General features: G+C 38.3%; 3 protein-coding genes across 5 annotated transcripts; 1 reads left to right on the top strand and 2 right to left on the bottom strand.

Moving 5' to 3' along the window:
- LOC117298350 (dynein regulatory complex protein 9-like) lies at nt 1-10,196 on the bottom strand. 2 transcript variants are annotated; one of them, XM_033781559.1, is made up of 9 exons: nt 9,986-10,196; nt 8,748-8,900; nt 6,790-7,040; nt 5,548-5,676; nt 4,122-4,365; nt 3,535-3,609; nt 2,898-3,029; nt 2,162-2,263; nt 1-1,396 (listed from the first exon to the last, which is right to left on the bottom strand). In XM_033781559.1, the coding sequence occupies exons 2-9, from the start codon at nt 8,871-8,873 to the stop codon at nt 1,265-1,267; spliced, it is 1,191 nt and encodes a 396-aa protein (XP_033637450.1). In that variant the 5' UTR covers nt 8,874-8,900; nt 9,986-10,196; the 3' UTR covers nt 1-1,264. The 2 variants fall into 2 exon arrangements, with proteins under 2 accessions (XP_033637450.1, XP_033637449.1); XM_033781558.1 differs by lacking the exon at nt 9,986-10,196 and adding an exon at nt 9,823-9,850.
- A 240-nt stretch (nt 10,197-10,436) lies between these two features.
- On the top strand, nt 10,437-14,665 carry LOC117298351 (60S ribosomal protein L35a-like). The gene is made up of 5 exons (XM_033781560.1): nt 10,437-10,511; nt 11,806-11,840; nt 12,785-12,937; nt 13,785-13,932; nt 14,550-14,665. The coding sequence occupies exons 2-5, from the start codon at nt 11,824-11,826 to the stop codon at nt 14,571-14,573; spliced, it is 342 nt and encodes a 113-aa protein (XP_033637451.1). The 5' UTR covers nt 10,437-10,511; nt 11,806-11,823; the 3' UTR covers nt 14,574-14,665.
- A 3,169-nt stretch (nt 14,666-17,834) lies between these two features.
- On the bottom strand, nt 17,835-27,913 carry LOC117298352. 2 transcript variants are annotated; one of them, XM_033781561.1, is made up of 8 exons: nt 27,815-27,913; nt 24,661-24,852; nt 23,464-23,591; nt 22,846-23,116; nt 22,260-22,538; nt 21,594-21,677; nt 21,155-21,280; nt 17,835-19,077 (listed from the first exon to the last, which is right to left on the bottom strand). In XM_033781561.1, exons 2-8 carry the CDS (start codon nt 24,740-24,742, stop codon nt 18,599-18,601), a joined length of 1,449 nt encoding a protein of 482 aa, XP_033637452.1. In that variant the 5' UTR covers nt 24,743-24,852; nt 27,815-27,913; the 3' UTR covers nt 17,835-18,598. The 2 variants fall into 2 exon arrangements, with proteins under 2 accessions (XP_033637452.1, XP_033637453.1); XM_033781562.1 differs by having other exon boundaries at nt 24,661-24,880; nt 27,815-27,911.
- Between the last annotated feature and the right edge of the window lie 79 nt (nt 27,914-27,992).

Consider the following 27,992-nt stretch of genomic DNA (forward strand, 5'->3'; position numbering starts at 1 on the left):
TATTAACAAAAATGGTGAATTCAGTCATATTATGTTGCTTCAAATGTAGCAAGTTCATATTGTGGTGGACGGATACTTTAAGTTTTAAATTATTAAAAATACAAATATCATTTTCAATTTATCATTATGAGTAAAAACAAACTTCCACAGGACGGCTCAAACTTGGACGGTTAGAAGTTTAACAGATATCCTTGCATTAATAAAAAGCTATGACATAAGGCAGTACAAAATATAAATCTGTGGCTGATTATCAATTATAAAGTTGTTGTCCAATTCTTTTCCAATTTTCAGGAAGACCCCCAACACCTGCAAAAGTTAAAAAGTAATTTTCTTGTTTCCCACAAACATTAACTTTTTAAATTAGTAACACAAACAAATTACTTTCCATTTTTAGAAGCATTAATAAATATAACTCCTTTAGAAATATTCCTTCATAAAGATTTTCATTTTATTGATACAATTTTAAAAACCTCAACAAAGTGTGTACATTGGTGATGACATATTATGTTAACAAGACCAGGACGGAATGTAAAAAAGGGAAGATGCGTAAACATGGACGGTTGAATTCCACCTGGCATATTTTATACAAAGTTAGCAATGTGTTTAATTTACTAGTGTCTTATTTACTCTGAATGGCATTTATCCCTAGCCATCTCCAAATATTTGGTATGGCCCCAAAAATGGGTAGTGTTTAAATGATCTCAGGACTCAAATTTTGTGGGAAAATAGCTTGTAATTTTTACGAAACCAGAATTTGTTGCGAAAGACCAGAATCAAAGGGACATCGTAGTTTTAACATAATTATAAACTTTTGTTGTTGTTTGTTTGTTTGTTTTGAAGAGAAAGATTAGTCTCAATTCTTTTATTGGTAAGTAGACTTTGATACTTAACAAAATTGAAGGACATTTATCGGAGTGAAATTTAACATTGGAGCATCTTCAAAAAGAAAATACTGAAGTAAGCAACATAAGATTGATGGTCCAGTCTTCTGACTTTACTGGCTCTAAAACCACTGGCACCGGGCATGAGGTCCAGTTTAAATTAGAGCTCCTTAAAGACCTAACGTATTTTTTCCCGTATTAATAATACTAAACTGTCCCTGTGTCACATTGAAATTTCTGCACACCAATATAAAGTTAAACAACTGTTGGAACAATGAGGAAAATGCACCCCTACTTCAGTTTAAAACCCCACCCTTCCTTTTCTTTTCGATATTTACAGGTATTTACTTATAATTTGGAAAGCTGAAAAGTGTACAATGAATTTACTTCTTCTTCTTTCCCTTTCCCTTTTTCTTGCCGGAGCCCTTCTTTCCTTTCTTGCCCTTCTTCTTCTTCTTCTTGCTGTACGGTCCGATCTGCTTCCTCACCATGATGCCACGCCACCAAGATTGTAACTGGATTAAAAGAAATGACAAGGTTGATTGTTAGATAGGAATTCGTTTTTTCTGCTCATAAACTTCTGTAACTGTCAGAGGTGAGAGTCATTGCTGACAAAAAAGGTCCAAAACAAGCAGCAAAATTTTAAAGTATGTTTAAAGGCAGTTGTTACTCAAAATATTTATTAGCATAAAACCTTACTTGGTAACGAGTAACGGGGAGAGGTTGATAGTATAAAACTTTGTGAGAAACGGCTCCCTCTGAAGTGACGTAGTTTTTCAGAAAGAAGTAGTTTTCCACGAATTTGATTTTGAGACCTCAGATTTAGAATTTGAGGTCTCAAAATCAACCATTTAAACGCACACAACTTCGTGGGACAAGGGTGTTTTTTCTTTCATTATAATCTCGCAACTTCGGCGACCAATTGAGCTAAAATCTTTACAGGTTTGTTATTTTATGCATATGTTGAGATACACCAAGTGAAAAGACTGATCCTTGACAATTACCAATAGTGACCATTTCTTAGAATGATGGAATTTGTGTTAGAGAATACGATCAAAGAGCAGGATTTGGCACATCTAAAAAAGAAGAAAACAAATTGTGGCAAGGATGACAATATTTTTTCTTCTGAATTCAGATAAAAGTCCAAAATTTTTCATCCCTGAATTCTGGGTAGATTTGTTGTATCACCACCTAAAGTGGCATAGCTAAACATTTTCTTCCGGGGTATGGGGGATGCAAAGCATTCCAAGATAAATCGACCAAGTGTCTCCCTGTCTTACCTTGACGGTAGATTTGAGTTCCTCAAGTTCCTGATCTTGAAGTCTTCTGATTTTCTCTTTCTCAATTCTGTCTTCCACCACAACCTGCTCGTAGTCAGTATACTGCCAAGAGAAAAAAAAGCATCCAATCAAACATAAAGTATGTAATAATAAGGGTTGTTATAAAGCAAAGTTTCAGAAATGATCGTTACTCTACACAAACGCATTATTACCCAGAGGCAAAGTTCAGAAAGAGTTAAGGTTGGTCTAAACTGTGTATCAATCTGAATTGCTAGGAAAAATGTGATGTCGCAACGCTGCATTTTGAGATATCTCATCTTAAAATGAGTGTAAGTGCTCTGTGAAATAGACCACTGGGCTAAAACAAAGAGTTAATATTAACCTTGAGATGTGTATCACTCATAATAGCTAAGCGAAGTATGATTTCACAATGCAAACCACTATGGTGATGTAAAACTAACAGGCCAAGAGAGGTTGCGAAAGACTTCAGCCGCAGCAGCCATGGTAACTTAACATGGTTGCTAAAAAGTCCAGTGAGAACTGAACCACTCTGCGCTGTAAAACTACCGTGGCCACGCTGTTGTAAAACACTATGCAACTGTGGCAGAATATGAGTCCAGGTAGGAGCGCCTGGTAGAACTACACCAAAGCCAGTCACAGTAACTTTCCGCGTAACAGCGGAAGAATAGTTCCATGGGAACACGGCTGAAGTTAAAACACTTTCCAAGGGCATTACCTTTTTGGTTAGATCCTGAAGCTTGGCGAGGTCACTGGCCTTGGATGCCTTCAACACCTCTAGCTGGTGCGTCTTTTCCTCAACGTCTGTGTCGTACTTCTCCATCCAGTAGTCGACTTTTTCTTCCAGCTCCTAAAAACAGAAAGCAAAAAATTGAGATGTGAAAGTATCAAAACAAAAGGCAATGAAAAGATTCTGTATAACGAATCACTTTGAAAATCGCAACTTCATAGTCAATTTTGGTTGAATACAACTAATACGACTATAAACGACTTACACGACTTATACGACTTGGTTGTATACGACTTATCAAACAAGTTACAAATTGATTTATAAGTCTCAAGCAAATTTATAACTTTAATCTGGTCACCGTGGTCCAGGGGTTAGACTGCTTGACTTCAATCACAAGGTTGTGGGTCCAAATCCTACCAAGCTAACCGCTGTAAGAATTAGTGTTGTCGACTAGTTACTTAATCACAATTCAAGAGATTTGTGCAATTCATAATCATATACATTAAACCAATGTTTGTTTGAAACAGATTGACTGTTGCATGCCAGCCTGTTTTTTTAATTTCCCATAGTGGGAGTTTGCCTCATTCTCTTGATAGGAAGATCATCTGATCAATCTTGTACTTACTGCTTGGTGTGCCTTGAGGTATTGCTCTATTTCCTGATTCACACGAATCTCCTCGTCAATTTTCTTCTTGATGAGCTGTTAATCACAAGACGAAAAAATTTAAAAATGTCATGAAATGTTTTGCTCTTTTGAGTTTCCAGAGGAGATGTCAATAAATGCAAAATTACATATTTCGTACAAAAGCTTGTGGATTAAAATCCCAGTCATGACACTTGTGTCATTGAGCAAGAATGCTTGAATAAAATTGCTTTTATTCACCCAGGGGTATAAATAAGTACCTGCAAGGGTAAAGGTTGATATTATGTATGAAAAAGCCTTTGGAGCACCATGGATGTCCAGGGCTGTATACTCCTAAGGGAGCTGAGAAAGATTACAGGGGTGGATTTCACAAAGAGTTAAGACTAGTCTTATCTCAAGTTACAATGTAGGACGAGTTACTCGTTCTAACTTAGGACTAGCCATACGTTTCCCAGGGTATGATTGCAAAGCCTGTTACTGTCAGCGCAAACAACTCAATTAGAGCCAGCATTAATCGAGGGACCAGGGGCTCCAGCAAGTTGAATGTGTGACCGAAGAATCAAGTTCACCTCAATCTCATCCCTGAGTTGCTTCTCGCTCAGCGTACATCTCTTCTGGACCTGACTGACGGCAACCTCAGCATCCTTCTGGACGTACTTGCCCTCCATGCTGGTCTTGGCTTTCATCTCTTGGAGCTGGTCTTTCAAGTGAGCAATCATCTCGTTCCTCTGTTGGATCTCTTCTTCGAGCTCCACCTTGACATTCTGGATTTGACGCTGAAGGCTCTTGATCCTCTTGCGCCCCTCTTCCTCTCTGGATTCAATAAAAAAAACATTTCATTGGATTAACTGATTCACTGGACACTATTGGTAATTGCCAAAGACCAGTCTTCCCCTTTGGTGTATCTCAACAGCTGTTTCTTACAATGTTTTATACTATCAACAGCTCTCGATAACTACCGATAGTGTCCAGTGCCTTCAACATATGCACTCATACTCATTTCTTAAAAACAATTGCTAGCATAAAAACTTACTTGAACAAGCAATGGAGAGCTGTTGATAGTATAAAACATTGTAAGAAACGGCTCCCTCTGATGTAACATAGTTTTTTTTAGAAAGAAGCAATTTCTCACTCAAATATTTGAATTGAATTTGAGACCTCAGCTGAGGTCCCGAATTCAAGGTATCTGAAAGCACACAACTTTTGCGCAAGGGTGTTTTTTTTCCTACTCATCTCTCGCAACTTCGACGACCAATTGAGATCAAATTTTCACAAGTTTGTTATTTTATGCATATGTCGAGATACCAAATGTGTCCAGTGCCTTTAATAAATGGAGAGTTTTGTGGTATCTCCACATACTTCAGGTTGGATACATGTAGCATTTCTTTACCATGCAAAGAAACAAATTTTACTCACTCTCTCATCTATAAACTAATTTCTAGAATTTCGTGAGTTTTGGTCCAAAAACAAAAAAAATCGACCACATATGGCCGTTGTGGCTGGCGGGAACTTTGAGGCCTGCTCAAGACCATGAGTTTCCTGCTTCAATCTTAAAACCACTGTGGTCCAGTGTTAATTTACAGCCCTGTATGAGATTTTGAAATTCTAGATTGATATTTTGGTGCAATGTTCAAAGTAGCATTATGAGCGGTTAGGAGCACTGGATTCAAGCTCTGGTGTTTGATTACAGCCCTGTATGAGATTTTGAAAATCTAGAGTGGGTTCAAGTCCCAGTCGTGAGCAAGACACTTAACCATGATTACTTTGTAAAGTTGGGGAGGTAGTACTTTCGGCACTACCAGCCAGGCTTCTGATAGATGACACCCAAGCCTACATGTACATCCGGATGGATTGCAAAGGGGGTAACCCTGTTTCAGCCCTAGGAGTGGGTGGCAACGGCCCCTGGAAAAAATAGATTGTAGCCCACCTCTTGAAGTGGCCTTCAAGCCTTGTGTGTCTGGCGACTTGCATAAAAAAAAAAAAAAGGAGACTTACTTGAGAATTGTGTTCTGTAGTTCAGCTTTCTGATCCTGCTCGGCAGTCACTGAGTGAATGAGACTCATGAACGTCTTCTCGCTGGTGATCTCATCCATGGCTTCTGACAAGACATCTTGAAGAAATTGCCTGCAAGCAAATGGGAGAATTCATTCATGAAGTATAGACGATGTGACCTATGTTTACATTCAAACCGCCCTCGGTTGAAAACACACTGTATACGTCATGTTTCGCCGGGCAAAAAGACACGTAGTCATGGTAAGATTGCATATACACTTTCTAACTGGCTGCCAAAACACAAAGGCTTTGCCCGGCGGAAGCGCAAATCATGTTATGGTTTTCGTGTGACGTCAGAGGTCACATCAAACCATCCAGATGATACAGATAAAAAATACAAACAAACACTTTACAAAAGAGGGATCTAATAATAAAAACACAGGCCTAACATTTTCTGGAGGCCACGGACGTCGTGGCTTCTTTTGCCCCTAGTCTTGGTCTTGAGAGGTCTTTGAGATGGCAAGGCCATTTTCATTTTGCAAAGGGCACTTTCATGTAAGTCTATTGGGCCACTTTTGAAGGGGCACCAAGGCCAAGACCAGGGGGCTCTTTGGCATCTGTGTGATTCCAGGCCTAAGAATCTCAATGGACACATTTTAAAAGTGAGGTAACATATTTGTCCATAGAGAAAGGACCATGGAAGGAGTTAGAACATCCCAGCATCAAATGACAATGATCACCGCCGCCAGCACCAGTGATTTAACAGCCATGGTTGCTTTTTGTATGCAATACTTATAGTTATTTTAAGTACATGTATGCTCCACTTTCTAAACAAGTTCTGAAAAGAACAATTGTCAAATATAGGAACGAATTTCTCTGTTGGTCACAGCTGACCATCGATCAGAGATGGTTCATTGATTACTAAAAATCCTGCCGGTTTAAAACAACTTCTTTCTGAATGTAGAAATCCATGGAAAATTGTTTTTATGATACATTTAAATCCATGGTTACTCATGGTTTAACAGCAGCAAAATTGTTATCACCCAGACTGCCGGTTACCATGGCCAGCAAATCGGCGGTAACGATAATTATATACGAAGGCAAACAGCCCATGGAAGAGCAACTGGTGATCACAATGCATTTTCTAAGGGACAAGCTTGAGGTGATGGTCTGTGGGTTTTTCAATCTAACTCCTTCTGTGGTCCTTTCTCTATGATTGGTCGGTGCTGTTGTAGAATACCTCACCTGTCATACTGCAACTTCCCCAGGTTGTCTGACGTCAAGGGACTCTGTTTCAAACTCTTTGTAAATGTCTGCGCTGCGTGTCTTATCCCTCCGACCACAGTCCCGATCTCGTGATCAGTCTCTTTTAGTCGGTTTGCGTCCCCCCTCCGGCCCCCAGCTCTCAACTCTGTCCTTTTTGAGATCAGCCCCTCATACTTGGATTCTAGCTGCTTTTGGCTGTCGATAATCTTGCCGATCTCATCTCCAACAATCTGCCCAAAGAAATAAATCAGGTAAAATTTAAGATTTAAGGTTTTTGAATCATTTGAATTGTGAGACCGCTTTATGTAATAGGGTTTACAAGGTGCTTCAGAAAATTTAGCAGCCAATAACAGGAACACAGGGGCAAACCGAAGGGGTAGCATAAATAACTGTTACATAACGTGTAACTGGGTTATACACAGCACAAGGGACCTTTTGTCCTAACGAAAGACAAAGCAAACAGGTTAAGAGGTTTTGCTTAAAAAAAAAAAAACCCAATTGTCAAGACCGGGTCTCAAACCCATGTTCTGCTGATCAGAAACACCAGAGAGTGAGTTTGGTGTTCTTTGTAAGATGATACAACTTCGTATGTTATGATTATAAGTCAAGCTTTATTCCAGATAATGAGAATTGACTGTTACATGCGGGCGGCCATGTTATAAGGTGATACAATGCATTATGGGAAGTAAACACTAGACTTGAGTCAGTCTGCTTATGGCATACTGCTCCATCCTCTCTTCTAAGTTTTGTTTCAGTACTTGAATAAACAAACAGCTTTGGATAACAAACGGATATAGTATGAACTACTGAGTTTGTATTAAGTGTCTGTTGATTTAGAGTCCAACTGCTTCACTGAGCTAATTTAACATGGAACAAATTTAGAGAAAAAATTTCTTAAAATGTTGCGAAACAATGGTGATTAAGATGATACAACTTCGTATGTTATGATTATAAGTCAAGCTTTATTCCAGATAATGAGAATTGACTGTTACATGCGGGCGGCCATGTTATAAGGTGATACAATGCATTATGGGAAGTAAACACTAGACTTGAGTCAGTCTGCTTATGGCATACTGCTCCATCCTCTCTTCTAAGTTTTGTTTCAGTACTTGAATAAACAAACAGCTTTGGATAACAAACGGATATAGTATGAACTACTGAGTTTGTATTAAGTGTCTGTTGATTTAGAGTCCAACTGCTTCACTGAGCTAATTTAACATGGAACAAATTTAGAGAAAAAATTTCTTAAAATGTTGCGAAACAATGGTGATTAAGATGATACAACTTCGTATGTTATGATTATAAGTCAAGCTTTATTCCAGATAATGAGAATTGACTGTTACATGCGGGCGGCCATGTTATAAGGTGATACAATGCATTATGGGAAGTAAACACTAGACTCGAGTCAGTCTGCTATGGCATACTGCTACATTCTTGACCACTTGGCTCAATTCGACAACATGCATTCATGTTTTTTTGTTAAAGCTGAAATATTTGAATAAAAAAACCACAAGGGAAACTGACTGGGTAAATAATCAATCAGCTTAAAAATTCAATATAAAAACCAACATTTTGGGGGGTTGCACTAATGACATAACGGCTACAACAACTGACCCATCTAGTCATATGTTGGCTGTCTCCCTATTTTGTGAATATCTTTGTTCGGGAGTACCAGTCAAACTTGTTGCTTTTAACTGCCGTCTATCCAAGGATCACACCCAAGTTACGATACATCGTGGGAAGCACAGCCACAGAGGGATTGCCTAGAGCGGGATTAGAACCAACGACCTCCGGATTAACGTACTTCGTACTAGAACCATTGGGCTTTCAGGTTGGATCAGGGGTACCTTCTCTGCATTTTACAACAAAAAAACTACTTAAAACAAAATTGGAACAAAATTGACTCCAGTAGTAGCCGTTAGCTTACGTGTACATACCTCATTAGCATCTGCTCTTCCTTCGTAAGTTTGTGGCATTATCTTCCCCAGGACAGCTAGCTGGTCCACGGTGTCTTCCAACACCGTGGTGATGTACAGCGAATCCAGCTCCATTAACTCAGACATGATGGTAGCGAAATCACTTCCCCGATACTAGAGATGAAATAAAGGCAAATAGGAGAACAAGAGACAGGGTTATCGTTAATGCTGAAAATTCTCAAGACTTTCAGACATCCCTATGTTTTGACACCCTTGTTCCAAAACCCTTGTGTACTTTCCATTTGGAAAATGGGGGTGTCGGAATATAGAGCAGTCACCGTTTTTATATTATGATAACTTAGGAGCCTACTTAATTATTATCTGAAGAAAGATCCATCCTAAAGGTTAAATGCGTTATAAAATCTCCAGGCGATATGAAATGACACGTCAACAGCCAAGCCTTTCCACTAAAGTTAAGCCCCAGGGGATTAAGATATTGCATCATTGAGGTGATTAAAACAAAACACTATAACTGGGATGAATTACTTGTTAATTGTCTTTCTTTATTGTGATCATTGTCACTTTCATTTTTGGTTGTTTTATTCAGCTACATTAATCATTGCATGTAACTCTTGGCAACGTCCCTTCTTTGGACGAAAGGCTCCGGCTACGAAGTGCAACTTGGGACAATCACTTCATTCTGTGACACCACTGGCGGGCCTAATTTCATGGCTCTGCTTACCGCCAAAACCGGCCAAATTCTGTGCTTGCGATCACCATTTTCCGCTTACTTGCAAGCACTGATTTTCTGCGCTAGCTGTGTAAGTTTTTTTTCTCCTGTAGAGTTAAGTGTTATGTGCTACTTTTGCAATTGTAAATGATTTAAGTGTTAACAAAATAAATTTAACTACTAGTATGAACTAAGTATTATTATGAACGTGGAGTATGCACGCACACAAGCCAAAATTCCCTGCTAATCCGTTGAAATATGCTCGACGTCCCGAACGCACAGAATTCCCTGCTTCCGCAAGCAGCAATTGCTGATAGTTCTGCACTTTCTGCACTTATTTTCTGAACATTCTCCAGTTCTGCTTACTGAATACTGTGGCATGGAAAGCACCAAATTTCTGCACTACGAGGTAAGTGGAGCCATACAATTGTTGAATGACCTGTAAATTTTGGGTAATTTAAAAAGTAAAAAAACAGAAAATTAAAAAACAGAAAAACAACAAAAGGAAAAAAAGGTAAAAATAACTTACCGAATATTCAATTTTAGAAACAAACTAGACAGTAAAAACACACATTCTTGTTGAATATAGTCTGCTGGAGCAATTCAAATAAATGCACAAATTCCCTGAGGAAAACCCGAAACAAATTCTACATTTTTTAATGAAGAATATTAATGCACCAATGATGAATGACCAGTGTACTATTAATTATGTGGTTAACCGTTGATCACTCCATGTAATGTGTTTCACACACACGAAACTGTTTACAATGTGGTTTCCAAAGTTTCACTGCAAGTTCTGCCAAAGGCTCTTTCGCAAAGTATAACTTACATTATTTTTAATAACATTTATATAAAATTGTTAAAAACTTAAATATAAGACAATATTCGAATGTAACAAAAAATAATTATTTCAAAGAATAAAATAATAATTTTGGTTATAAACACATTATTTTAAAAAGTACTTCAGAAAATAGTAGTTGTCATTATTGGAGAAAACAATTACAGCAAATCCAGCAAACAACCTTTCCAATTTCGGCCATTGAAGTCCAACGAAGGTGCGACTAAATTATATTTTGTAGAGGGAAATTATTAGATTTACAGGATATTTTAAATAAAAATTTCATATGTAATTTATTAATGGGTAGTTTACCTAAATGGTTGAAGAACGTTTAATCAATGATGGCTTCGAAATACCGGAGATTAGTGTGATGTAAATCGTCTGGATAATCGTGTGTATACGACTCGGTCTAAACACTGACGAGACACACACACAGTCATGTGTGACGAGTTAGTGGATGTTGACATTTTAACAATATTTCTGTAGACCGATGGAAAATTTGTATTGTTATGTTGTAGTTAAAAGCTGGTCTTAAAAGCTACAAACGACAAAGTTTTTTGAAAAAAGGTTCTTCCATTTTGCATCCATCAGATCACCCGAACAATTTTGAAAACATGAAAAAGTCACCAATTTCAATTTCCAATTTATTCGGTCTCTATTTTTTTTACCCTGCTTCACTTCAATTTCAAGTATTTTAATTAGAGAGAGAAACCCTGTGGTCAATTCATATGCCTGCCAATGTGATTGTCATGTCTGTGCAATGTGTTGCATTTTCTGCCCTGCATGCCCTACACTACAGGACAGTTCGCGCATCAGTTTCGCAACTGAACAGCTGAACATGCTGAATCAGAATTGATATGTGAAATAAAACAGCAGTGCCAATTGCTAGCAATCAACGTTTACCCTGAAGCAAAATGCAAGGAAAAGTTTCCGTATGGCGCCACCACTTTTTCATCCGATATGAACTAATATAGTATCTAATTTACCCGATTGATATATCCCTTTTTGTAAAAATGAGTAAAAAAGTGGTGGCGCCATACGGAAAGTTATCCAAATGCAAACCCAGGCAACCACCATTTTGGTCAAAAAAAATTACAAAATGGACCTGTGGGGCGACGGTAGCCAGGCAGTTTTACTTTTAGCAGACCCCTTTTATTTTTAATTAATTCAAGGATGAATACAGTAAGATTAAGAAAGAAGATAAGATTTTAACTTTTATTTAAGAAGCTTGAAAAGTGTAACATTTTGAACTTGCATTTTGCAATGTTCTCATGAGAATTTTTTTGTGGTAGTATTGGGCAATCACTCAATTGGATCTCACATTCACAAGCCTAGCCGTCCTACGAATACATTAATTTTAAAAGATAAACTCTTCTCTTGTCAACCCTGTTTCTGTGAAGTCAATTACTTGAACTTGAAGTAGTGAAAAGCATCACCTCATGCCTCAACTAAACCTCAACCTTTTAAGTGATGTGTTACTGTAAACACTTTATTTTGTTTGTTTTATTCAGGGACTAGAGGCTGTCAACATGGTTGCAACAACCAGGTAAATAATAAGTAACAATGCCTTGTTAAAACAAAGGAGAACAATACCAGCATGCCCTAAAAAGACACAGTTAATATTTATTTGCAACTGTTGATTAAGTTGTAAATGATCAGCTTAAAACTTAACCAAAGCTTCAATTAAAGTGTGATTCTGCAAATTAGAGAAGGGAATCACATGAGAAGCTTCATCCTAATCACGGTTTCTACAATTTTGCAACTGAAGTTACAGTTTGACCTTTTAATAAATCATAATTACAATTCTTTTTAAATCAACAATTTGTCTTGCCCGCCAGTAAAATGTGTCAAATAGTGTTATCTGTTTCAGTTAACTTATTCAGGATTCCCAAATCAATTGTTCCTCAAATCATGCTGGATTTCCTCTTTGGAAAATGTTTAAAGACATTGGACACTATTGGTAATTGTCAAAGACTAGTCTTCTCACTTGGTGTATCTCAACATATGCATATAAACTAACAAACCTGTGAAAATTTGAGCTGAATTGGACGTGAAAGTTGCAAGATAATAATGAAAGATAAAACACCATTGCCACACGATGTTGTGTGCTTTCAGGTGCTTGATTTCGAGACCTCAAATTCTAAACTTGAGGTCTCAATATCAAATTCATGGAAAGTTACATCTTTCTTGTAAACTACGTCACTTCAGAGGGAGCCGTTTCTCTCAATGTTTCATACTATCAACCTCTCCCCATTACTCATTACCAAGTAAGGTTGTATGCTAATAATTATTTTGAGTAATTACCAATAGAGTCCACTGCCTTTAAGTCAAGGGGACATTTTTGAAGGGGCACCAAGACCAGGAGCTCGGGAGGCAGTGGCCTGCTTGTAATTCCAGGCCCAATCATGACCACATAAGTTTTTGCCTTTTAAAAATACAGTTTCGCCAAGTATTAAGATTGACTTCATCCCTTGATTGTTTTGTTTGTAGACTATACGTGAGAGCGGTGTTCACAGGCTACAAGCGTGGTCTCCGCAACCAACATGAGAACACTGCCCTGCTGAGAATCGAGGGCGTGGAGAACCGCAAAGATGCGGACTGGTACCTGGGCAAATGGTGCGCCTACGTCTACAAGGCGAAGAAGTGAGTCAGGGTACCGTTTGTTAGGGAAATGAAATTATTTAGCGAAAGTGCAGTAATCACTAAGACAGGGTTTGTGGTAACACCATGTGAACATCTCTTTTTTGAGTAGTGTTGTTTCTGAAAAGAGCATACTGATCGAACGTTGAGTCGTTAACCATGTTTTTTCTTCTTCAGAATCAACACTAATCAAAAAGAGATGTTCCACCATGCAAAGTTTTAAATCCTACTTAATGTAGTAATGACATGACCTTTTTCACAAGATGGTTTTTAAAATCAAACTGTCGTCAACAAAAATCAGCAAGTGGGGTTCGAGGCTTTGCATGGTGTGGATCATAAGAACAACTGCACTTGTAAACTTGCGGAAACAACCACTTATTGAAAAAACTCAATGGCACCCACAGCGATTGCCGTGGTGCCCTCTGCAAGGTTCCAATACACAGTTACATCTTTCCCCACAATTGCTGTGCTCTTTCTAAAAATCAAAGTTCAAGGCCTGCTGTCGATTTAACCAAGCTCTTCCTAACTTAGGATTTATCTTAAAAATTGGGACGAGTTAAGTTCTGCATCCATCTGCGTTTGGACGTATTGAACCCATCCTAAGTTACGAGTTACTCGTCCAACGAGCTAGGCATACTGTTGGAAACATCAAGACAAAACCGGCTAATCTCAGAACTGTCACTTCTCCCGAATACGAGTTACTCGTCGTAACTCAAGATAAGATTAATCCAATATTGCGTTTCGTGAAACCGGCTGCAGGAATTATATTTCTCATGAGAGGTCATCTAAGTGCGAGTGGTCTTTCACTTTATGTCTTATTAACCTCAGCTTGAATTATTCATCTTCACAGCAAGAAGAGGCCAGCTGGCTACACAAAGGCCACCAAGACACGAATCATCTGGGGCAAGGTCGCCCGACCCCATGGGAAGAGTGGTGCCGTCAGGGCCAAGTTCAAGGCCAACCTTCCCCCTCAGGCTATGGGCAAGAGAATCAGAGTGGTAAGTGCAGCATGTGTGACGCTAAATAAATAAAAATCCAACAGCAGGGCCAACATGTTTAAAAAAATCCGTCGATAATCAAATTTTACCGAAACAACTGCTATAGCTGTCCCAGGGACCAATTTTATAAAGTTGCTTAAATGGTGAGCAAATTTTCGTGCTTACTACATCAATTTTTTTAAATCTTAAGCGTAATTCAAAGGTTAGCAAGAAAAATAGGTGGCCAGTTTGATCGTCACCATTAACGGTCCAGAAAGAAACTGGTTTCAAGCTAACTGCTTGTCCGAAGTGTGGTATAGGGGTGCTCGTGTTTACAAGGTAGCCAAGCAGGGCTTTAATTTTGGATCTTAACTCTGCAAAATTGCAGAGGTATGCAACCCAAAATTTTGACTGGATCAGATTTTATTTTATAAGGCCTATTGAAGACCTATCTCCTGCGACAAACAGGACTTTGTGTGGTTGTGAGTTTATTGGATTGGTGTTAAAGTCACTGACCTTGGGCCCGAGTTCCATTGTTTATTTCAAGCCCTGCTGAGTATACTAGGAAGCAAGACACTTTGCGTATATTTTTCTTGGTGAATAACGTTTCTCCTTTTGTTTCACTTTATTACTTTCAGTTGATGTACCCATCTCGCGTCTGAAGATGTTTGCCAACATAAGGACAAGCCTAGAGTAAAGGACATTATGGTTGTTAATAAATAAATGCAAGGACAAAAGTAAAAAATCAAAACAATGCCATGTTTGTCAGACTGTTTTTATTTGGTTGTTTTAGTATGCCGTTGTCTTATTTATTTAGCCCTACCCTTATACCTGTGGCTGGTTCCCTTTTGAAAGCAATAGGATAAAACTGTACTAATGCAATAGACTGCAAGTCTCGCGCATATTCTGACATCCAGGACCATTGCGATCTATGGTTGTTGAGGTGTCGCGTGTTAATTTTGTTAAATGGCTCATTATTCAGATGTGGATTTGATTACAAAAGGGGTTTCTAAAAAATTTAGGTCTAATAAGCATCCTTGTCCCAGAGTTATGATTTTGCTAAAAGCTAAAACTCATTTTATTAAAAAATGTAATGAGCATTTTTTTTGTTCCGATACTTTCAGATACTTTCAGATAAAATTTTATTGGTAAAAGGAAGATTTGATTTCAGAAATCAATGTGTTCTCTGTTTCGATACGTGTGACACTTGCACAGCCTATAGGATCCACAAAACCTTGTCCCTGTTGGTGAGATTGAGGTGCCCCAAGCTTAGTATTGCTTAGCAGAAGCCAGTTACCAGCCCAAATTACACCATACTCTGGGCCGAATTTCATATAGCCTGTAAGCACAAAAATTTGCTTAGTATGAAATTTCTTCCTGGATAAAAACAAAGATTACCAATCAAATTTTTGCATAAATTGCTTGTTACTGGCATTCAGCTGTTGTTTGCTTATCCTGAAAATCACATGGAAGTTTGGTTGGTAATCCTGTTTTTTATTAAGGAGGAAATTTCATGCTTGTGTTTATAGGCTTTAAGAAATTGGGGCCCTGGTTACGGCCGTATCCAAATTGGCAGCTACGGCTTTGGCTGTTGCTAAAAGTTTGGTTGGTAATCCTGTTTTTTATTAAGGAGGAAATTTCATGCTTGTGTTTACAGGCTTTAAGAAATTGGGGCCCTGGTTACGGCCGTATCCAAATTGGCAGCTACGGCTTTGGCTGTTGCTAAGGATGTCCTATACCTCAACACATGATGAAGCAGAAATCTAGCTGTAGCCGCCAATTTGGACACGACCTAACAGCACCATACCTCCATCATCAAACGCTACAATTTCTAAAAAATTTTGGCAAGAAACACTGAGTAGTTGTAACCTAATTAAACCCCAAATTGTTGAGACGCAAAACTTTGATAACTTCAAAGACATTGCAAATACTTGTTACGTGTGTTAAACGTGGAATAAGGCCCATGGTGGTCTAGTGATCAAGTTTTATTGCTAGCTACACCAGCATGCACCGCATTCAACAGTTAGCACTTGCGCAATGGGCATTTGCACAAAAGGTCTATGGTAGCAGTAGAAAATTGCCTTGTGCACCTTGTCCCTCCACCTTGGCACTCCTTGAAATCTTTCAAAAGAAATTAAAACTTTTTTAAAGGGTCTGGGTACTTTTTGTAGGACGACAAACACAATGTCCACAGATTTACATTAAACTTACACAGTTTGAAGATAATGATAGTAGAAAGCTTCCCTGAAAATGTTACTTGCTGAGGTGGGGAGTTTTTGAGAAATGAGTAAAACAATGTCGTGAAAATAATTTTCAGTGATCATGAGACCAAAATTGTTTTAGCATGTAAAAACATATTGTTTTACTCATTTCTCAAAAACTACAGCACCGCTGCAAGTGATATTTTAAGGTACGCTTTCTACTATCATTATCTTCAAACCCTGTAAGTTTAATGTAAATCTATGGACATTGTGTTTCGTGTTTACAAAACGTAACCAGAGTATCAGATGAAAAAAAACCTTTTTGCCCCTTACAATTTTTTTGGCAACTTTAAAAAAGGTTAAATTTATCACTATCAATGCACAATTATTCATAAAATATTCTTGTTTACATATCAATCATTATAAAACCATTCATAAGACATGCCTATATAGTGTTGCCTTATATAATTTACTCAACAAGCACAATTAAATATTAGGATCACAATCTTAAAGGCAGGGTTATACCTTGGTAATGTCCTCAGTATATAATTTTTTTTTTTTCAACTCTTATCCGAAGGTCTGCTCGTTATAAAATACGGTAATGGTAGCAAGCATCCTGCACAATTATTTTGTCTTAAGTGACAAGAAATCAGTGTTTAAATATGTCAGCTAAAGTCTGTTTGTTCCAAATGCTACGGCCATAGATTTGGTTACCCGTTGTGGCCTCACTAAACTTGGCTGAATTAAATTCATTAAAACATGAAGATAAAAACAATAAAAATCGTCACAGTGAGCTATTTAAACCAATGATAAACGTAAGTAGGCTTTGAGCTCTCAATTTTTTAGGCTTTGCGTCCATAGTTCTGGTGTTTTTTTTGTCGAACAGCCTATCACATTCCTGTAATAATTAAAATGCTGTGACAGGTTTTGTTCGTCAGTTTTCGGAAAAAGTAGACGTGGTATTGAGCAGAAACTTTCATTGACAGAAACCAAGCTATGACCCTTCCTTTACCAAGCACCTAAAAGCAGATACAAGTATATACAATAATTACTCACAGTTTTTACAAATCACAATAACTTAAAAAATGAATATTTCAATTAAAAGGCAGGGTGTACTTTGAAAGACACTGGACACTTTTGGTAATTGTCAAAGACCACTGTTCTCACTTGGTGTATCTCAACATTATATGCATAAAATAACAAGCCTGTGAAAATTTGAGATCAATAGGTCGTCAAAGTTGCGAGATAATAATGAAAGAAAAAAACACCCTTGTCACACGAAGTTGTATGCTTTCTGATGCTTGATTTCGAGACCTCAAAGTCTAATTCTGAGGTCTTGAAATCAAATTCGTGGCAAGTTACTTCTTTCTTGAAAAGTACTCCACTTCAGAGGGAGTCGTTTCTCACAATATTTTATACTATCAACCTCTCCCCATTACTTGATACCAAGTAAGTTTTTATGCTAATAATTATTTTGAGTAATTACCAAAAGTGTCCACTGCCTTTAAGTATTCCCAAAACTGATGACCTTTAAAAATTACTTGTTACAGAGCACTGTAGAGTTGTTGATATTATAAAACATTGTTGTTCCCCCCAAAAAATTGTTTTTCCCCCGCAGGCATGTGAGACTTCCTCTTTTCAGCTAATTTCCTCTGTTTTGGTTTTGATTTTCCTCTTTTTTACTTTACTTTCTGCGTACAAAAGTATAGGACAAAATTTTGGTTTCCTCTTTTTTTTCTTACCCGGTTTTCTCTTTTCCTCTTTTTTTTCATGGATAGTTACTCACATGCCTGTTCCCTAAAAAGTCTGATAAAAGCTTCAGACATGAAGCCTTTGCTCAGGCATCTGAGGAAATGCACACAATTTTATGTGCAACAAGGGTGTTTTTCCTTTCATTATTTTCTTGCTATTCATTGACCAATTTTATGAGTCCAAATTTACACGTTTATTTTATGCATATGTTGTGATATAAAGTGAGGATAATTGTCTTTAATTGCATTTATTATACAAAAGACTTCAACTTATTATTATGTCACCAGAATCTTTTTGAACGAGCTTAGAAACCATTGGAAAACGTGAACGGCCATAACTCCTTATATCAATGATGTACTGACTTGAAACTGTTATAAAATATTGCGAATGACATGCATATTAGAAAGAAAAAAAAAAAGACAAACGAACAAACTCATGAGTACATGTATGACCTCAGTTCCATTTGAGCTGAACGTGAAAGTCAGGATATACCTTTGTAATTACATGTAGGCCTACTCCAAAAAATAAAGACCACACAATGTTACTGGATGAAGAGCATTGGAAAAAAAAATGAATCTGAGTATGGCTTTAGGCACGAAGCCTGCCAGCAAAAAAAAAGCAGGCGATGCAACTTCATAGCATCAATGACTTTACTAATTCACAGAACTACAATGATTGAAGGGTAGGCACTGTACCCAAAACGTCTGTTGCAGCGAACGACCTCTAACTGATGTTCATGCCCAGTAGAGTATTTCACTTTGTTCCGGTATGGTAACTTTCATGAACTTCGGCCAGAAGTAGCAACTATCCGTTTCCACGTTATAATCGAGAGACGCCAATATATCTTGACAGAGACTCCTTGGTATCTTGTCCTCCTCTAGAACTCGGATGATGATCATTTTTCTTCGGATGGACTCGGAGCTGACTCGACTCTTGGCCATGGCGCTTGTGAAGCTGTGGTAGGTGTGTTTCAGGTAGTTCTCCGAGGTGATGATCACGATACGAGAGCAGTTCAGGAGGCGAAGTCGCAGGAGTTTGTTGCGGCTGGACGAGCGATCGGGTCGCTCCACCTCCGACCACAACCCGATGTTTAGATGGCTCTCTCGCTCTTGTAGGTTGGAGCGGATCAGCTCAGCAAAGTGGACGTCGGAGCTGTGGTTGTGAACGAATACGTCATGCAAATGTAGAAATGACCGTCGCTCCTGATGCATAGCTGTGGTGTTTTAGTTTTGTTTTAGTTGAGGTGCCAGGAGTGAGGTGGGTTGAGACGACGGGAAATAAATAAAGCGATATGCAGAGAATGAGTTGATATGTAGTTTTACAGATGAAGGGGATTTGATGGATGTTAGGACGAAAAGAAGGACGAGGAAGTTTGGAGATTTGGTATAGAATGTTGATGAAACAAAGAAACGGTAGGAAAGAATATAAAATACAAAAAATACATGTAGTAACCATGCATGTTAATGATTGAAAGTGGTATTGAAAATCCATTTTGGATTTTAGTTTCAGGTTGTTGATTTTTTTTTTTTTTTTTTTTTTGGGGGGGGGGGGTTGGAAGATTGCCGATGGATATGGAGAAGGCCAGAAACAAATTGAATTTTAGTTTGTTTTGTAAATATTTAATTTGTTTAGGTTGGGGGTGAAGGTTACGCACATGGAATTAAAAAAGGCAAAAAACAAAAGATTTTAGGTTTAGGTTTTGGGTTTTTTGTTAAGGGAGGTTGGAAGGTAAGGAAGATGGAATTGAAGAAACAAAAGATGCCACTTAAAATACAAATTAAAATTGAGTCAATATGTTAATTTTGATATTTTCGACTGCCATAACAGAAGAAATTCATGTAAATAATGGATTGTTAGAATGCACCACTACCATGTTTACCTTTATCAAAGGGAAGGTACACGTTTGGTAATTACCCAAAACAAATATTAACTTAAAAACTGACTTGGTAACAACCTTTGGAGAGCTGTTTATAGTATTAAACATTGTAGGAAACGACTCCCTCTGAAGTAGCATAGATTTTGAAATAGAGATAATTTCTCACTAAAATAATAAAAGACTTCTAGCTAGAAGTCTTTTATTCCTATCTGAAAGCACACAAATTCGTCCAACAGGGGTGTATTTTATTTCATCATTTTCTCGTAACTCCGATGACCAATTGAGCTCAAACTTTCACAGGTTTGTTATTTTATGCACTTGTTGAGATACACCAAGTTATAACACAGGTCTTTGACAATTACCAATAGTGTACCTTCCCTTTAAATGTTGGTTTTTGACCCATACACCGATGTGTGTAAGCACTCTATATGTGCTTGGTACTAACTATACTCGGTACTTTCCTTGAGTCCTATGAAAAATTTTCACAGGAATATTACTTGGGTGGGATTCGAACCCACGACCCTTGCCATTCTAGAGTAGTGCAAGCAGTGCAAGGGTCGTGGGTTCAAAACCCTTTTCACTATGTATCTCTTTTCCCCTTGTGAAATATACAGGTAAACGCCTGGAAACGAGGTTGATTTGGTAGTGCACAGTATTAGGAAGGTTTAGCTGCACGTTACGTGAGCAAAATCATAAACATGAACATGAGAAAATTTTGTTGTAAAAATCTCATGTTTTAAGGATGCGTCACGGCGAGCATGAAATAAGCCCAAAGTGGCGACCTCATCTTGAAACAACACAATTTTCTGGAAATCACGTTTTTGCTCGCATAACGAGCAGCTAAAACCTCCCTATTGTCATGATTGTGAATCACTCGTTTGGTTCATTAGACTTGGAACCATAGAGCTATGTATATTGACTAGAGCGCTAACTTGCTCCGCTTTTTGAAGACACCCTGAGCGCAGACATGTTTGATGTGTTGCGTGACTACGGAACGATTTTAATTTTAAGAGAACACACATTGCCGCAATTGTTTATAATTCGGCATGTGTGCTTTCGTACGCGACTGCCCATTCTCGCACGTCCGCGCTACGAAAACCTTAAGTTCGACTAGAATAACGTACTACAAAAAATATGTGCACCTGTTAAACATGACGCACATAACGCTCGCAGTTTTGTACGCTCATCAGCAGATTGTGCGTTCACATTTGCTGCATTTTTTGGTTCGATGACACATAGAAAAGAACAAACGCACTATCATGCAAATAGCCGTACAATTGCCGTACAAAATTTCAAGCTTTTTTATTGATTTGTACATAAACATGGATGCGCCCACGGCTTCAAAACCTTAGTGCGTGCATAACGAGGTGTTAGCGCTCTAGTCAATATATATAGTTCTATGCTTGGAACTTACAAGTTCGATGTGGACTTGGGGCTTGATGATGAACCACGTTGACAGTGTTCGCTTGGATTGCAGTGCTGTTATTCCCAATTATGGAGATGTTATGCGTTGGGCAGCATTGACCATTCCGCCACAGCTCTGCAAAAAAAAAAAAAATAAGAATAGAATTGTTTTCTCCTTCCATAAAATATAGGATTCGAACCACCACAAGCTACCGGACAATCACGTTGGTAAAAAAAAAAAATAAAATTGTCTACTTCCATACAGGATTAACCAGATAGGTCTGGGAAAACCCTCGTGGCACAGCAGAGAACCAACGCACAACTCAACTCACATATGGCCCTGGCCGGGTATCTAACCGGGGTCACCTTGGTGAGAGGCAAGCCTTTACGCACAAGCCAACACAAACCAGTAGAGCACAATTATAGTTCTGCAAAGGGGAGGCACTTACTTTTAAATCGCCAGGTGATGACCAGAAGACAGACAACACAAGTTGCTGCTGCACAAATAAGGACCACTGTCACTGCAATGTCCTCTAGATGAACAAATAAAAAAAATAAAAATATGTCACAAATACGAGAGGAAATAATATTTAGAATAAATCTATACACAAATAATTATATATCAAACATTGCCATGGCAATATCCTTTTTTCCAGATTTGATTTACTGTGACAAATATAGAACTGTGAATAGAACATGTAGAACAACAATTCCTGTCTTCATGGGCCTTTCTCTACATGCTTAAAGGCATGGACACTTCTGGTAACTACTAATTTAATTGTTAGGCTAAAAACTGGTAACAAGCAGTGGAGAGCTGTTCATAGTATAAAACAATGTGAGAAACAGCTCCCTCTGAAGTAACGTAGTTTTTGAGCGAGTAATTTCTCACTCGTATATTTATAGACTTCAAGCCTAAAGCCAGGCATCTGAAAGCACACAATTGTGCAACAAGGGTGTTTTTTCTTCCATTGTGCTTGTGCAACTTCAATGACCAATTGAATCAAAATTTTCATGGATATATTCATTTTACTAAGTGAAAATGCTGGTCTTTGACAAATACCAAAGATGTCCATCCAGTGCTTTTATAAGTCTCAGCTACAGGTTTCTACACTCACTTCCATGGTAGCTCTTTTTCACTTTCACCGTCATCTCTCCAGACCTGACTTTATAAAAGTCATTCTGGGCGATGCAGACATAGATCCCAGCGTCATCCGACGTGACGTTCTTCACCAAGTACGTGCTATTTTCGTGGCCGGGGATTGGTTTGCTGTTCTTCTCCCATGTGACTTTCGGCGTAGGGTATCCCACACTTGAGCAACTGAGTGCCAGTGGTGAACCGTTGGTCAGATCCATCGGCGTTTTGGTATAGTTGGTAATGCGTACAGGCGACTTATCTATGAACAAATAATACAGTGTGTATGGTTTTTAATTGCCCGATAAAACAGAGGGAGAATATTTCAAGTATAGCAAAATACCTCTACTTGGGACAAATACTGACTGCTTCAAGTTGTTTACACATTATGACTTCGGAGATGATTATTGGCACATTCTATTTTTCCAAAGTGAGTCATGGTTGAACTAAGCAATCAATAGTCACGATTTTGACACTATAGTTGCACCAGACGCCCAGGCTTACTTCACAACCAGACACGTTAAATGAACAAATTAAAATAAAATCTCAGAAAAAGTTTTTATTAGTACCTTGAATGTCTATGAACACTTCCGCATATCCAGGAGTCGCTGTCGTATATTGACCCTCACTGTGCGCCACGCAGTAGTACCGACCCAAGTGGCTCTCTGCCATGTTGTCCAGCCTTAGGGTAGACATCAAGGAGGAAGCGTTCTTCAGTTTGCTCTGGTCCATTTTTAGAAAGGGGGGACTAGGGGGTAGTGGCTCTGGTAGGGGTGAGTCATAGCAGCTTTTGTCGGTTGAGTTACACCACCATATCTGCAAGCTGTACCTTGGCTCTACCTTCAGTAAAAAGAAAGCAAAAAAAATCAATAACAAATCAGCCAGAGTTGAGAAAAAGATGAATTTAACCTGTTTCTTTTTGGAGGTGTTTAGACAAGACATCCAAAATCCATACGCCATTTTGAGATGAGGTGGATACAATACTATGCCACTATAATGTTTCTGTAAATCTGTCACTACAATGACTACAGCAATAACAGACCTGGAATTACAATTTACCCCTGGTCTTGGTGCCCTTCACGTTGACTTTAAGATTTTCCAATGGAAGTGCCCTTCGCAAAATGAAAATGGCCTTGCCCTTTCAAAAATGAAATTCCAGGTCTGTTATAAAGTGAGATAAGACTAACCCCTGGACCAAGATTGCAGGAACTAAGATTCCGTTGGACTTCACATATCAATTGTGTGCTGTTTCCAGGGAAAAGTTCCAAACGAGCGACTGTCGGTTGCAGAAACTGTGGTTCTAGTTGCACAGAACCTGTGAAAGTACAGAAGGAGAGAGAATGAAAACATTTGAACTCAATCGATCATGAAATAATGAAAGAAGTAACACCCTTGTTGCAGAGAACTGTGTGCTTTCAGATGCCTCTTATAAAGCCTTTTCTTGGTGAAAATATACAATTTAATCTAAAATTACATTACGTACTTCAAATACAGTCTATCCAGCAATGTTTTATAATATCAACAGTTATCCAGTGCTCTATGGTCATTACATTGTGGAGTAATGACCACAAGTTAACCCTACCTTTAAAGGTACAGGACAAATTTGGTGATCGTCAAAGATCAGTTTTCTCACTTGGTGTATCCCAACATGCATCAAATGGGCAAAACTATGGAACTTTTTGCTTATTTGGTCTTTGAAGTTGCAAGAAAATATTGAAAGAAAAAACGCCCTTGTTGCAAAAATTTGTGTGCAAGCTTCAGACGCCTGAGAAAGGCTTCAGGCGTCAAATCTTTCTCATTCCAACATTTCAGTGAGTAGGCCTATAATTACCTCTTTCTTAAAAACTGTTATCAACAGCTCTCCATTACTCACAGAACCAAAAGTGTCCTGAGTGCCTGTTAAAGACAGTGGACACTATTGGTAATTGTCAAAGACCAGTCTTATCACTTGGTTTATCTCAACATTTTATGCATAAAATAACAAACCTGTGAAAATTTGAACTCAATTGGTCGTCGAAGTTGCGAGATAATAATGAAAGAAAAAAACACCCTAGTCACACGGAGTTGTGTGCTTTCAGATGCTTGATTTCGTGACCTCAAATTCTAAATGTGAGGTCTTGAAATCAAATTCGTGCAAAATTACTTCTTTCTCGAAAACTACGTCACTTCAGAGGGAGCCGTTTCTCACAATGTTTTATACTACCAACTTCTCCCCATTACTCGTTACCAGTTATTAAGGTTTTATGATAATAATTATTTTGAGTATTTACTAATAGTGTCCACTGCCTTTAGGTAGTTTTGTATTAAATCAAGAAGTTCTTTTCAGAATTAAGAAAAATGTTCCTTCCGAAAAATGTTGGGAAAAAAACAAACGAAAAACTTACACTCAAGACAAAGATCTGTCTCACAGAGTAACATGATGAGGATGCCACAGATCCAGAGACTCGTGATAAACCGCATCTTCATCGCTCCAGGAGATTGTCACTAAGAATGAGATGGGAATAGCAACTCTTTCCTTCAGTGTCTTCTTGGTCTTGATCCTACGTCCTTCCCGAGTTGCTGCATCCTTGTAATTCCTTCCAGAGATTGCAATAAGATGAAACTCTAATGAAACAATATAATAATTTGGGGGGCTAATCATCCTTACTCGCAGCTAAGAGCTGAATTGCGAAGGACGCGGCTACAACGTGCTCGAACGCAGGCTTCAAGGGCGCCTTTGGCTGCCAGCCACATTATGACCATGGAGCACAGCCAAGATCGAAAGTGTTTGATTTTTCCCGAGGGAGGAAAACCGAATGGTCTGGAAAACCCTCTTGGCACAGCAGATAACCAACACACAACTCAACTCACATATGGCGCCAGCCGGGAATCGAACCGGGGTCACCTTGGTGAGAGGCGAGCACTTTACACACAAGCCAACCGTGCCACCCAAGCTCCAGCAGTAAAGGTGCACATGTTAATTGACTGCGAATCTCTGCATGAAATGAATGCAATGTCACAGATACATCTGGCAGCATCCAGTCTGGCGTTATTCAGAGCATCAAAGTGTGACGACAGATGTTTAGCCTAGGGAAAACTATGTCTGCATCCTCAAATTTGAATAGACGATGGTACGGTAGTCTATAGCAATTAGGCCTTATTTGGTAATTAAAGTGTTAACTTTGTGTATAGACCGTAATGGAATGACATTATTTGAGTAGTGCAGCCTTGGCCTTGGCTTGAGGTCAAAAGAAGGTCATTCATGAAATGGACCTATAAATGTGTATCAAGTATTCTTCATCAATCTAATAGTACTCAGAATTCAATCTAAGCAAGACCATACATTGTATTTTGTAGTTGTCTTTATAAGTAAAAATTACAGTAGGTAAACTAAAAATGTAGGCAATTTTCAAATGTACAATATGTTGCAAGTCTGCATTTGGCTAATAATATTAGTAAACATTCATGCACGTAGTAGGGATATGTGGCTTTTAGTCTAAGTCATACATGTATATATGCAGTACTTAAGAGCACATTTCCTTCCAAACCATAGGCCTACACTGTACCTTGTTCACAAGCAGAGATCTAGAAAAACAAAGCTGACAGTTAATTACACTATTTTTTCCTGTCTTCAAAACCACGGTTGTTTACCTTTCAGTTTTGCCACAGAGTTTGTTGGTGAGTCACAGTAGTGTTGTACTTAATGGTCTCTGTTAATGGCACTAGACACTATTGGTAATTACTCAAAATAAGTGTTGCCATAAAACCTTACTTGTTAACATGCAATGGAGAGCTGTTGATAGTACCTATAAAGCATTGTGAGAAAAGGCTCCCTCTGAAGTATCGTAGTTTTCAAGAAAGAAGTAATTTTCCATAAATTTGATTTCGAGACCTGTTGTTGAAACCAAGCATCTGAAAGCACACAACTTGGTGTAACCATGGAGGTAACAAGGGTGTTTTTTCTTCCATTATTATCTCGCAACTTTGATGCCAATTGAGTTCAAATTTTTTTAGGTTTATTATTTTGTGCACTGTTGAGATACACCAAGTGAGAAGAGTGGTCTTTGACAATTACAAACATTAAAAATTGAACTGTCCTAATTTTTCACAAACACTCTAAGATTGATCTCATTTGTATGATGGGAAGGGCCTACATTTGTTTTCTTCATTCTAGTAGGCCTACTGAACAGAATTCGCAAAATACAAAAAATTACATTTGAACTAACCGTCTCAAAAGACACTGGCCACTACTGGTAACTGTCAAAGACTAGATACAGTGTATCTCTACATGCATAAAATAACAAACCTGGGAAATTTGAGCTGAATTGGTCATCGAAGTTGCAAAATAATAATGGAAGAAAAAACACCCTTGTCACACACTATGCTTGAATTTGAGACCTCAAAATCTAAAACTGAGGTCTCAAAAACAAATTTGTGGAAAATTACTTCTTTCTCGAAAACTACTTTACTTCCAAGGGAATCATTTCTCACAATGTTTTTTACCTAATAACTCGTTGGAAATCAAGAAAGTTTTTATGCTGATTTTTGTTTTATAGTAATTACCAATATAGTGTCCAGTGACTTTAATTTTGACAAACACTCATATCTCATTTTTGTATTAACTGCATGGGTACAATACAACTTAACAAGGCCCATAAACAAATTCTTCATTCATTCCTTTACTACACAGAATTCAAAGAAAACATTTTATCAGACCATCTCCATGATCAACGAAAGTCACTGTTCATACACGTCACACACAAACACAAAACTACCAGAATTGTCAAGTCAAGTGATACATGTATGAGAATTTACTTCTTCGAGAAAGACTCTGCTAGTGCTAGGGTCGAAACGTCAGGCCATTAACTATTTTTTTTAGAATTTACTTAAGGTAAAAACTACGGGCCTTGGTGTTATGCGTTTAGCGTAGCACCCTAACCATGAGCATAGAGTAAGGTAGTTGCGATAATCGTAACCCTCCATCCTCTCCGACCGTCGGGAGGATGGAGGGTTACGATTATCGCAACCTCCATGCTAAGAGTAAGGAAAACCTTGTACTTTTGTAGGCCTCTGGTTCTACTTCTATTCTAGATAAACAATTTAGGGGATTCCCCTTATTATATTTATAAATTATAAATTACATTTTCACCCCCCCCCCCTCATCCGGATATTTGCCAGCATTTTAAGTAGATTACATGTATGTGAATAATCTAAATTACATGGTCATCACAAATGGTAACTGTAAATCTAGACATCGTCCTTAGTTTTAAGGCGTGCTTCGCGTGGCTGAAAAAAATAGAGCGCGCTGCACATGATATTGTGTGATGTGTACGCGCGCAGCTGGCATGTGTGGATAGCCGTACGTTTTCGTGGGGTGTGGTTTTGTTCATGGTATTTTTTTCACCCACACTAGCAAAACATGGCCAACCTGCCGTGCGATAAGAGGCCATCATGCCCTTCTTATTGCAACTCGAGCATAAGCAAAATTTGACCGGTCCGGTGTACATGTGTATACGTACATTTACCATTCTAAATAATGTCGAAAAATAAAGGACTTACAATGCATTTAGATAGAGTCAATCGTTGTTTATCACTGCTGCCTGCTCTTTTACATCGCGTTGAAAAAAATGGTATGAAAGTTGGTTGGTCGTTTGTTGAGGTTCGATATTCGAATGCCAACCAGGTAATAGTTACTAGTTACTAGTTTGGCATTCAGTATTCATTTGTGCACAAGTTT

Source organism: Asterias rubens, chromosome 13, assembly GCF_902459465.1.
Source record: "Asterias rubens chromosome 13, eAstRub1.3, whole genome shotgun sequence".
NCBI lineage: Eukaryota > Metazoa > Echinodermata > Asteroidea > Forcipulatida > Asteriidae > Asterias > Asterias rubens.

Excerpts from the sequence above, each read along its gene's own strand:
- LOC117298350 (XM_033781558.1), bottom strand. Across the intron at positions 5,677-6,789 it reads GGGAAGTTGCAGTATGACAG|GCAATTTCTTCAAGATGTCT; the intron begins GTGAGGTATTCT and ends ATTTGCTTGCAG. Across the intron at positions 3,610-4,121 it reads AACTCAGGGATGAGATTGAG|CTCATCAAGAAGAAAATTGA; the intron begins GTGAACTTGATT and ends TGTGATTAACAG.
- LOC117298351 (XM_033781560.1), top strand. Across the intron at positions 12,938-13,784 it reads TACGTCTACAAGGCGAAGAA|CAAGAAGAGGCCAGCTGGCT; the intron begins GTGAGTCAGGGT and ends TCATCTTCACAG. Across the intron at positions 13,933-14,549 it reads TGGGCAAGAGAATCAGAGTG|TTGATGTACCCATCTCGCGT; the intron begins GTAAGTGCAGCA and ends TATTACTTTCAG.
- LOC117298352 (XM_033781561.1), bottom strand. The coding sequence starts at position 24,742 with ATGAAGATGCGGTTTATCACGAGTCTCTGGATCTGTGGCATCCTCATC. Across the intron at positions 23,117-23,463 it reads CCTGCAATCTTGGTCCAGGG|GTAGAGCCAAGGTACAGCTT; the intron begins GTTAGTCTTATC and ends TTTTTACTGAAG. Across the intron at positions 19,078-21,154 it reads CCCAAGTCCACATCGAACTT|CTATGCATCAGGAGCGACGG; the intron begins GTAAGTTCCAAG and ends AAAACACCACAG.